The sequence below is a fragment of the Rhamphochromis longiceps genome, linkage group LG18, assembly GCF_057381845.1.
Source record: "Rhamphochromis longiceps isolate RC_006_pf linkage group LG18, R_longiceps_female_GT1.1, whole genome shotgun sequence".
Classification (NCBI taxonomy): domain Eukaryota; kingdom Metazoa; phylum Chordata; class Actinopteri; order Cichliformes; family Cichlidae; genus Rhamphochromis; species Rhamphochromis longiceps.
This window is the reverse complement of record NC_140574.1, coordinates 1,434,883-1,446,795: the sequence shown is the minus strand read 5'-3', so window position 1 is coordinate 1,446,795 and position 11,913 is coordinate 1,434,883. Positions and strand designations below refer to the sequence as shown.

Here is an 11,913-nt window from a genome sequence, read left to right as displayed (position 1 = left end):
GTGAAAGCAAGGAAGAACAATCTCAAAAAGAGTTTCTATCCATCAGGCTGCTGAATCACTGACTAATTGTCAAACTGTAACCACAGTGACTCTGATAAAACAGGAATTAGCAGAATCCATCTGATATGAAGCTGTGCTTTGAATACCACTTCCCTCCTCTTTGAAGAGTAGTCAGATATCTGTGTTCAGGTTTTTGTACAGCCTCTTCTACACTTTGTATCACTGTGTTTGTAGAGCACAGTAGTAGAGAGCTGTGTCTGCCAGGGTTAGGGCTGCTATGGTCAGATTAGTTGTTGTAGGTGATGTTTCTGATTTATAACGTTTATCAGGAATATATTCACCTGTCTGCTGTCTCCTTCCTTTCCAGAGTATAAACTGAGGAGCCTGAAGGTCAGAATGATGTCGGTACCAGTGAAGTAGAGGATAACTTGAAGTTGTCTCATAGCTACATGTGAGTTTGACAGATTCTCCTTCTGTTGCAGTGACTTTATCTCGTTGAGGAGTGATTGAGTCTCCAGCTGTTAGTCCTGGAAAAAGTAGAGAAAATGAAGCCATCAGACTAACATTGTCCATGAGGCTGAGAGGAGAAGACAGTGGAAATGAGGAAAAGTAGGACAGAAGTAAAAATCTACAATCCTCCAGACCAATGATTCATTTCTAGCAGAGTTCAGAGCAGAGAAAGAAATGTTGCGTTCTGAGAAAGAGACAAAAGTTCACCTATGAAGTGAGATGAAAACAAAAAGAGGTGCAGCAACATGTCTTTGGAGCTGCTGAAGACAGACAGACAGCACATGAACAACGTTCTTCCACTGCAGCAGATTCACCAGGTTGTGCTTTTATTTCCTCAAACTTTTTGCTCTCCAGACAGAAATCATCTCATTGGTTGAGCTGGACGTATGTGGGCGGGGCCTGTGGATGATTTTGAACCTCCAACATCGAAGTGAGTGAAACAGTAAAATATACAGTGATGTTAAGTATTAAACATTACTGACAGGCTGGATTCAGTAGGATTGATCACTCTTTCTGTTAGCAAATACATGAATAAACCCTTTTTCTATTTTACGCTGCTCATGTACGCCCACACTAACACAAAAACTGATTTCCATCCACGATTAGATGAGACATGAGTTGAATATCATGAGACAGTTTGCAAGATGAAATTCACAGTGTTTTATTCATGAACGATCTTTTTCGTCACTGTTTCATGTTTAGAATCTGTTCGGATGTATTTTTGTTATTAAGAAATCCAGAAAAAATATCCCAACTAAAACCTCAATGATAAGAACTTTTTTCAAGGCGGAACGAGTAAAATGTCCTGTTTTGGCGGAACTTCCCTTGTGCAACAGTAGACGGAAGTGAACTGCACAAATGCGGAAGTAGCATTAGCTTTGTTCCTATGTGACCGAGCCGAGTGTTGTTGTGTTGTTGTGTGAGCTGAGTGTGTGAGCTGAGTGTGTGAGCTGCGGCAGCAACGATGCCTTCAGTTCAGTATCTGAGAGAGTTCATCAACGAGCGACTAACTGCTGCTGCTGAACAAATATTCTTGGAGTTTGAAAAAACGATCGTCCAGTACGAGGAAGAGATCGACCGTCAGCGCAGACTGCTGGATATCACCTGGAAACCCCAAATCAAGCTGCACAGGACAGGTGAGTGTCCCTCTGAGGGAGGATCCTGATCACAGCTCTGCGGGACGTTTCTGATTGTGAGGACTTTTTGGAGATGTGAGCTAACAAAGAGCAAACAGAGGACAGGACTGCGCTGCGCTCCATGCAAACAGCAGCTGGTGGATTTGAGCTTTTCTCTGACCTGGATCACTCAATCAGTTCCTTTATGTTTGCTGTCAAAGTTGGAAAACATCAAAAATCGAGCTTCAGAGCACATTATTTATTCCAGATGGAGTTTATACATATAAATATAACGTTTATATAAATGTATGTTTCCTGTTGCACTTGTGAAAGTTGCAAACAAATGTTGGAAACATGAAGTCGCTGTGCAATAATAAAATATCTAATGTGACTGATCTGCAGGCTGTTGCTCGTCCTCAGCGCTGTGATCTGCTGCTGTGCTGAGGACTGTTTGAAACCAGTTCCACTTTATCTTCATCTAAACACACCTGTTCTGTCTGTGTGTGAATCAGCAGCTGTTTGTGGTGCTGGAGGGGTTTGTGTAGCTGTACCAGGCCCTATCCTGGAGCCGGGCCTGGAGTGAGTGTCTGGGGGCCACAGCCCATAAAAAGCTGCACGAGGGGCTTTAGGGGTTCAGTTCTTTGTGCCTCGAGCAGTTTCCTCTCTGACCAGTCTGGCCACAGAGGTGAGGAAAGCCACTTCTCTGGTGGACGAGCGATACCAGCAGGATGTAGTCGGGCTTGCCAAAACGCACAGCTCGTGTTATAAAACGAAGCTGCTGGAGACGGCTGCACTCTGGCCTGGATTTGCCTTCTGTGGCCCTCGTATCCCCTCTGTGGGTGTTTCCACACAGGACTACTTTCCTGTGCCTCTGGGTCGGGGAACAGGTCCCGACTGTTGCTTGGATTTGTGCACTGCATACAGAGCACCCAGCATGTTTCAGTCCTTTACTGTACCCTTTAAAACCCAACAGTTAATGCCTGACTGTGGTCACGCTGAATCCTGATTGGTTGACAAGCTGGCTGAAACAGAGATGGAAAAAGTATGAAAAAACAGAAGATCAACAAAAGGACGAGCTGTGTCTGCAGTGGACATTGTTCACTGCTTTGGACACTCGGTTTGACTTCAGCTCGTTGTATGTTAGAACCTCTCTTCTCTGCGCCTGGCTGATGAAAACAACAGAAGCACAGGAGCCACAGGCTGGGTGCACTTTGGACGCTGCCTCGATGATCTGTGCAGGTAGTCTGTAGCTCCTACGGTCTGCCACCAGGCTGCCAACGGAGAATCACAGCGAGCCCAGAACACAACTGTGGGACCATCACTGTGGCCGAGGTCACTAAAGCAGACACACGGTAAGGTTTGAACGAACATATCGACCATCAACGATCGGCTGAGCCTTTCGCGGGCCAACATACAGAGCCATACAGGGCTACTGGGCGGACCACCGTGTGTAGACTTCCCTTGAGTCGGTCTGGCATTCTTCTGTCACAAAGGACACCAGTGACCATTTTAACCAGACTGCATCTGTTCGTGTTCGGACATCGGAGGTGATGAGCCCAGAAAGAAGCTGCCTCTAACCGTGTTTATCTGTCTCACACACTCAACCAAACAACAAGTGCAAAATCAAAAAAAGTATGTTAAAAATTAAAACGTCTCTTCCAGCGAACATTAAAAAATCTCTGATGTAAAGTCTTTTGTGTGATTTGGCGCATTTCAAATAACTAAATGATTGAATAATCAAAAGAGCATCTGTATTAAAACTGAAACAACAGACGGTCAAATATAACCTCCAAACAAAATGTATAAATTCTAAATGGGTGAATCAGTCTGTTCATGATCGCTCCGCCCATCAAAAAGTCACCTGTGCGATAGAGCTGGGCGATAGAACGATAACGATATGTATCGCGATATAACTTTTATTCGATAGAGAAATTAAGCTATCGCGATAGACCTCGCCGCTCTTGTTCTCTTAAAAAAAAAAAAAAAAAGGTCAGCCAATCCAAATTCAGTAGCGCAGAGCCGAACCAATCACAGCCGCAGCGTCACGTCGCGTGACTTGTTACGTACAGCGCAAGTGCCAAGCCGCACATGTGTTTGTTTGGGAAGCAGCCAGCGGGTAATGGAGCCAGCGCGTAATGGAGGAAATGAGTGTGCCGACTAGAAAAATGAACCGAGCGTGACCGAAGAGAAAACAGATGATGGTTCCAATGCCGGAGAGATTGTCGAACGGAAGAGCCATAGAAGTTCCGTAGTGTGAAGGTATTTCGGCTATTTCAAGTCTGACAAAAAACAGAGTAGCGTGCACTGTAAATTGTGCCGAAAGCAAGTCTGGAAATACAATAAACTGGTGCATGCGTCACACTGTGCGCCACGTTATTGTTTCGGTGAAATGAATTTCTACAATACTGTTACTGTTAATTCTACTCTCTGCAGTGTTTAAATGCTTACATATACACACAGTTACTGTCCGTCCACACATACGACTCGGTTCTGCTTCTATGCCCCAGCTTTGTTTACTTTTTCCCACCGAGGCTTCTAGACTTCTGATTGGCCAACATTTCTGCACGGTTAGGAATCTAGCGCCACCTGCTGCTTTGGCATGTTCATAGCAGCGTTTTCCTTCATTTCTGCCTTTATGTGTGGACGGGATTATTTTTTAAAACGAAAACGGAAAATCTCTGTTTTCAAAGATACCCGTGTACGTGTGGACGTAGCCTCAGTCTCTGACTGGAAGCGCTAATTCGTCATCCGGCTTTTGTCAGACTAAAGTAACTGTTAAAACTGTTTGAAAAGCTAAGCTATACAACAAGGAGAGATTGAGAATTTCCTTTTAGTTCTCAGTTTATTTGATATTGACAAAAGTTAGTCAGTTTTGTCTGTTCTTCTGTAAAACAAACTAAGATTTATTTTTAGAATTAATATTTTGTTTCTAAGTGGAATTGACAGTTTAGTCTGTTTCGTTTGTTCTGTTTTGAAACTTAAACGCTTTAGCGGCTGCCTTTTGTGTAGTTTGCAATATTTGCCTTTATTTATCTGAAAAAGTCTCATGTTCCTTAAGTACATCTACCCTGTTGAACTTATTATGGGAAATAAATATTTAAAAACAAGCTGCTGATTATTTCACATTTTACTTGTGAGCAACGGCACATTTAAATCTTACAAATATAGTTATTTGGCTTATATCGTGATAGATATCGTTATCGCCTGAAATGAAAAAAACATATCGTGATATGAAAAAATCTCATATCGCCCAGCTCTACTGTGCGAGTATATCACCTATGATTGGTCATTGGACTGACAACTGTCCTGGAAATATTTTCACATATCCCCGAACCTGAATACACGGCCGGGTAGGATGGATGAGAGTCGCCCCTCAGGGGGATTACACGTCTCAGTTCTTTGTTTTGGACTGGGAGAAGGCAGCAAGCCCTCGGGTGTCCTGTGGGGAGTGTTTTGGGAGTCTGGGATGGACAGTTTGGTCCTTGTGTGAATGCAGGTAGAGCTTGGTTCACACTGTAGTCAGAAAGCAGACCCGCTGACTCTGCTCAGAACTTTTATGGACACAACTTCAGCTGCAGCCAGAAGGCAGAGCGTTTCTGTTTCTGTGGACTTGGGCTCATTAGACCAGTGTTTTTCAACCTTTTTTGAGTCGTGGCACATTTTCTAGATTAAAAATATCCCATGGCACACCACCAACCAGGCTTGTTCCAAAATGACACACTGTAGCCTGATGCAGTACATATAATGGCAAGTTAGTCCTCAGTGTTAAACCTGGTCCTGACTAGATGAACACAAAGATGATGTTCTGGCAGGAATTGAAGACCCAAATTTAACAAAGTTTTGATGAAGTTTACGATGTGCACAACATCATCCAGCACAGGAGCCAGGTCTGCTGGTAAAGTCTTGGCAGCCTCACGGTGCAGAAAACAGTGCGTAACAGTAACATCTGGGTGTTTGCTGCTCCGTCAGAGCAGCCACTCGTGCAGTTTTCCCACTTCAGTCCTCTTTGTTCAAATATTCGGATGTAACCTGAAAAATTTCCTCTCCTGTTGTTTTCCCTGATGGAGTCTCCATCCACAAAACACACATTGGCCAAGAGTTGGGAATGTCCACTAATGTCCGTAGACTCATCAAGCTGCGCTGCAAACTTCCCACTGATGCGCATCTTCTCCCAAACCACACTTTCAATGTCTGCGGACGTGTCGTCGATACGTCTGAGGGCGGGACTTTCTTTAACCGCGTCAGGGCGAGCATCTCATTCACAATGGCATTGCAGCCAGGTAGTAGTAACGTCTCTGCATCTTCACCTTCGTGTTTTTTCTCATTAAAGTTACCTGTTTATCAGCGAGTTCACAAACAAAATAGTCTGTGTTCTTGTTTGAGGGATGTTTTGTACGGAGATGACGTCAAAGCCTGCTTGGGACCGCGGCACTGTTTGAGAGCTTCTCCCCAAACACACCAGAGTCGGTGCAGTCGGATCTCCACTGAAGCTAAATTCAAAGGAAGGATAACTTTCGCTGTATTGCCTCAAACTCACCGTTTTTGCTTTCTTTCGACCACCGCTCGTCTTCTGATTAGAATTTTATCCAGGGTCCAGTTCGGAGCCTGCAGTTCTTCTTTTCAAATATTTATCCATCTTTGTTGTACGTCTTGCAGCTGCCACGTAGCGTGCGCATCAGTAATCCTATTGGCTTAACTCAACAAGGTCATATTGCGCTACCCACTGACATGAAAGAGTAATTGCTCTACCAGTCACCTCATTTAAAGCACAGATGCCCAGAAATGATTTTATTATTTCCAGTAATTATTAAATGTTTTTTAAATAATTGCTCACAGCACACCTTTGTGCCGCGGCACAGTGGATGGGAAACACTGCATTAGACGGTGACTTTTAGCTTGCAGTGGGGTTGTTCACAGCTGAGTGTGAAGCAGCAGGAAAAAGATCTGAGCTCAGTCAACAAGGGGAGGAGCGACCCCTCCAGGTCAGGGAGTTCAAGTTCCTGCCAAGCTGAGGTCTGTCAGTGTTTATCTTAACGCCTTGTGCACGAGTTAGGGAACGGAGCAGGAGAGTGACAGATCTGCAGCGATGCAGATGTTGTACTGTCTGCCTGTGGTGCTGAGTGTGAAAGCAGAACAGCAAAGAACAGCCGGTCAGTCGCTCCTGTGTCTGATAACGAGCTGGTCCGCCCGGTGGCAGGTCAAACAGTCACACACAAGCACGTTGTTTGCACGGAAGCACCTCATTCTAAAGGGAACCTCGGGGGGACGGGGAGCACCAAGAAAGCATTCTTAACAACAAACGTAATCGGACACCAAATCGTCCGACCCGGCTGAACATTTTACAGATGCTAAGGAAGCCAAAGTGGCTCAGAGTCGATTTCCTGTTGTCTGGTGTTGCAAACATGCAGCAACATGATGGAAACACGCGACATTTGTGTTGTTCAAGATGCTTTTGTTTGTTGAAGGAAAATATGTCAGCAGCTCATTTTCAGCTAGATTTTTGCGCCTCCGTCAGATCCTCTAACTTAGTGCAGTTTGGGGGAAATTGTTGAATAAATATTTGTTTGCCTTGAAAAGTTTTGTTTGTATATGAACTCATCAAAGTAGAATGCAGTCGGTGCTTCTGCAGTGGTAATCGGTGCCGCCTGAGGCGTCTGTCATGTTCACACTGCTGGCTCAGCTGAATTTCTCTGACAACTTTTTGTTTGTGTGTCTCCATTTGTGCCTTCAGACCTCCAACAGCAACATGTCTGTGAGGAGGAGGAGGTTCAGCAGAGGAGCCGAACACAGTCTCTACAGATTAAAGAGGAACAGGAGGAGCTGTGTATCAGTCAGGACGGGGAGCAGCGTGCACAGAAGGAGGAGACTGGTACCTTTATGGTGACTGTAACTTATGACGATCTCAGTGAACCTGACCTGGACAGCGACCAGCTTGGCTCTCGCAGCTCTCTTCTCTACGAAAGCCGAGATCAGGAAGGAAGCGAGAGTTTCGATTCTACTTCAACTGCCACTAGAAACATAAGTCAGAGTAGCAACGCAGAAATCTTTCCCACATCAGAGAGTCAGTGTAACACCGACATAGTCCCCAAATCTCTAAAATGCAATGTTTGTGGAAAGGTCTTTAAGCCTTTTAGTGACCCGTTAGCATTTAAGAGACACATGGCAGTCCACTCGGGCGAAAAGCCGTACTCCTGCAAAACGTGTGGGAAAAGTTTCACTAAAAATAGTACTTTACTGGGCCACATGAGAGTTCACACAGGGGAGAAGCTGTATTCTTGTGAAACGTGTGGGAACAGTTTTACTCGAAAAGGTAGTCTGCTGGTGCACATGAGAATCCACTCGGGCGAGAAGCCGTACGTCTGTAACGCCTGCGGCGAACGCTTTTGTTACTTGTCGGCGCTTAAAAAGCACAAGGCGGTGCACACGGGCGAGAAGCCGTATTCCTGCGAAACGTGTGGGAAAGGTTTTACGGAGCGCGGCAGTTTGTTGGTCCACATGAAAATCCACTCGGGCGAGAGACCGTATACTTGTAAAACCTGCGGGAAAAGTTTCACTACAAATAGTACTTTACTGGGCCACATGAGAGTTCACACAGGGGGGAACCTGTATTCTTGTGAAACGTGTGGGAACAGTTTTACTCGAAAAGGTAATCTGCTGGTGCACATGAGAATCCACTCGGGCGAGAAGCCGTACGTTTGTAACGCCTGCGGCGAACGCTTTTGTTACTTGTCGGCACTTAAAAAGCACAAGGCGGTGCACACGGACGAGAAGCCGTATTCCTGCAAAACATGTGGGAAAGGTTTTACGGAGCGCGGCAGTTTGTTGGTCCACATGAGAATCCACTCGGGCAAGAGACCGTATACTTGTAAAACCTGCGGGAAAAGTTTCACTACAAAATGTACTCTGTTGGTGCACATGAGAATTCACACCGGCGAGAAGCCGTACTCGTGTAAAATCTGCGGGATGAGTTTCAGTAAAAATGGTGGTTTGTTGGTGCACATGAAAACTCACACAGCTGAGACGCTGAAGTCGGACATTTCTGTGGGAAAAGACTCTCTGTGAGGTTGTTGTTGTTGTTCACCTGGTGGCCAGTTAAAAAGGCAGGGCCATGTGTGTGTGCATGCATGCATGTGTGCTTGTAGGAAGGGATTATAGTCAAAGCAGCCAGTGTGAGAAACAGGAGATGCAAAAGAAGCGTGAGAACATTACCTGGAAAACAGCTGGGAATTTAAGAAGAGTAAGATGAAGAGTAAGCAACAGGCAAACCCCCTTCTGTCACACACACACACACACACAGTCCTATACAAAACATGCTGGGTCAAACTCAACTGGTGCTTCCGTACTGACTCATTTATTATTTGTATCACAGTCTGGGAACCTCTTGGAAAGTTCTCTTTAAGTTATCAGGCACAGAACTTCATTTAATTCCTGTAATTTTGAGAAATAAATTATTCTGAATGAACCAAACAACATTATGGGTTAACTAATTCACAAATAACTCCCACTTTCTAGCAGCACTATACCCTCTCCTTCTACACTTGGACTGTCTTAATGGAGACTTTGCTGGTTTTGCAAAGTCTCAAATACTGATTATATGTTTATATGAAGTCTGACACAAGTTCTCTACAGTATACATTTGTTTTTATGCTCAAAGTGATGGCTGGAGCTACTTTTTGTTTTTCAGCTTGTTTAATGGTCCTCTTCATTCTAAAGAAGCCGATATCGTTTCTTCAAATTTGGCATCAACTGTTAAGATGAACTGATTCAACTCAACTGAAAACATCTTTGTGAATATAACTGAAGAATTCCAAACTTCTCAAAAATGTCTTATTTATGTCACTGATGCAAACTGCAGTTTGACTAGTTGGCAAGAAAAACCAAAGGATGTCAATTCTAGCTGTTTGTGTGACGGTAAATAAAGTGGATGGGAAGAAACCGCTTCTGCATTCTCACATTACACTCGAAAGAGGAAGTAATCCCTTGTTTACTGCAGGTTTGCTGGCAGAAAACACAGAGAGGATGACTCGACTGTGTTAATGTGTTCCAGGGCTCCAAGCGTACAGTTAAACACTCACAAGTGTAAAACGGGAGCGCTGTAACTCGAAGTATGAACTCGGTCTCTCTCGTGAGCCTGTCATCTATTATCTTTCACACAATATACAAATATGGTAAAAAAATATTGCTGAATGCAGACGTGCATATTCCTTCTTATTATATCTGTGGGAAACATCCAGGATGTTGAATATGGATGAATCCATGCAGCACCAAAAAAAAAAAAAAAAAAGATTGGACTGGTCCGTCAGTTTGAGCTACCTGGTTCTGCCTCGTCTTCTCTGGTCATGCTGGGATTCTCTGTGCATCCACGTGGTGGCCAAACCATGAAAACGTATCACCATAAACAGTGGATTTTACTGCAGTATTATGAATATACAAACAAACGATAGCGTATAAAATAACATTTCAACGTCCGATATATTTCGTCATATTGCACAGCCCTAACTATGATGCAGGCTGTGCCATCTTGTTTTTGCACATGGTTAAATAGAGTAACAGCAGGTGAATGATGTCAGGACAGCGTAAGATTGAAGTTGGCGTGTGTTCCCCACTGTAATCTACAAAACCCAGACTCACAGCTGAAGATCTGTTTTTGATACTTTACATTTCGGGGCAAGTCGTGCTGCCTGCTCAGCCACGAAGGGCTCGTTATTGCCCAGCTGCTCTCTCTGAAACAAGCACGCTGCATGGGTTAGATCACAGATTACAGCAGACCCCAGCCAAATGTAACATGACTGTTAGCATCACTTGTTTCATATACTGATAGTTCAGATTGTATTTATTAGAGAAACAGCCGCGGTGCTGTCAGCGCGCCTGCACAGACACTACGTACTGTAAATATTTCAAACCACAGACGAAGTCTCCACGTTTCGTTTTGTCTGCTCAGCAGTAGCTGTGTCTCACACACGTGTGCTACACTCTTCATGTTTGCGTTTGTTGTGAGTCGCTGTGCGTCAGTGGACACGACTGTATTTATTCATTAGTTTGCTATAAAGGCTGTCCCTGACCCTGCCTGCTTTCTGCACAGATGTAATTTATATAATATCCGTACGATAAAGCTGTAAGTGTTTCCTGCTTGTGTGTTTCTGTGGTGTCCTCACTGCTACATTAATGTCTAATCGTGCAAATCTAAAAACCGGACAGGTGGAGAAGCAGCGCGTCAGCTGGTTTCCTTGCTGACCGCAGGCACACAGACGTGAGGTCTTCCATCAGTCCGTGTCACGTTCTCATGTTTGACTGAAGTCTGTGTTATTGTCTCGGTTATTTGTGGATTGAGCGCCAAAGCTGAGGAGCCCTCTCGAGCTCCCTGGCTTCTGTTTGAAGGACGTCTTGTGTTCACACTACATCTTCAGAGGTGACACTAACGAGATGAAGACCGTGTTCAACACGCTGTTGTAAAAAGCTCTTCAGAAATAAACATTGTTTTGGCCTAAAGTGTTGATAACTCGAGTAACCATCAGGATGTGGAGCTGAAGACACAACAGACCTCACAGTGCAGCAGGTTTGTGTGCTGCCTGTTAAGGCTCCTACAGGCTTCGCAGGCTTTGTCCTGCTGCATTAAATGTTTGTAGAGTTGTGATCTGCATCCTCAGAGGTAAACTCAAAGTACAGGCATGAAAAATGTTTTTGTGCGATGATTTGAAGCAGCTCTGCTCTTCTGGCTGCTGCTGTCTCGGGTGGACTCGTCACAGCTGTGCCAGACGAGTGAAGAGAAACTAGACTCTACCTGACAGACCAGAGAGGTTTAACAGTGTGTGGCTCCCTCTAGTGGATGTTGTGGAGTATTCTGTTGTCTTTGCTCCAAAGGTTTTTGTACAGAGTTTTGCTGTTTCCTGTCACTGTGGGCCGCAGAGCACAGTAGTACACAGCAGAGTCAGACAGCTGAAGCTTCTGGATCTTCAGAGGAACTGATTTTTCTGTTTTCTTGGCCTCAGCATCAAATCTGTCTTTTGGAAACTCCTGATCATTATCTTCTGTTCCTGAAGTGCCACGCAGTAAAACATACTTTGGAAAGTTGTTTATTTCTTGTTTGTACCAGAACAAATACGGATATGGATCAGATGTTTCATATCTACATCCAAGTGTAACTGTGTCTCCTTCAGCAGCAATGACATCTCCTTGTTCCTGGATCACTTTGTCTTCTCCTTTACACTCTGAGGAAGAACAGAACATGCAGAGGAAGAGATGGATCAATAAACATGATTAAAAACTCACCATTAATCAGACTCACACA

General features: G+C 44.4%; 1 protein-coding gene across 1 annotated transcript; it reads left to right on the top strand.

The window, feature by feature from the left end:
- The first annotated feature begins 1,447 nt into the window (after window positions 1-1,447).
- LOC146647359 (uncharacterized) lies at window positions 1,448-11,488 on the top strand. The gene is made up of 2 exons (XM_085388898.1): window positions 1,448-1,646; window positions 7,357-11,488. Exons 1-2 carry the CDS (start codon window positions 1,475-1,477, stop codon window positions 8,685-8,687), a joined length of 1,503 nt encoding a protein of 500 aa, XP_085245024.1. The 5' UTR covers window positions 1,448-1,474; the 3' UTR covers window positions 8,688-11,488.
- Window positions 11,489-11,913: the final 425 nt, after the last annotated feature.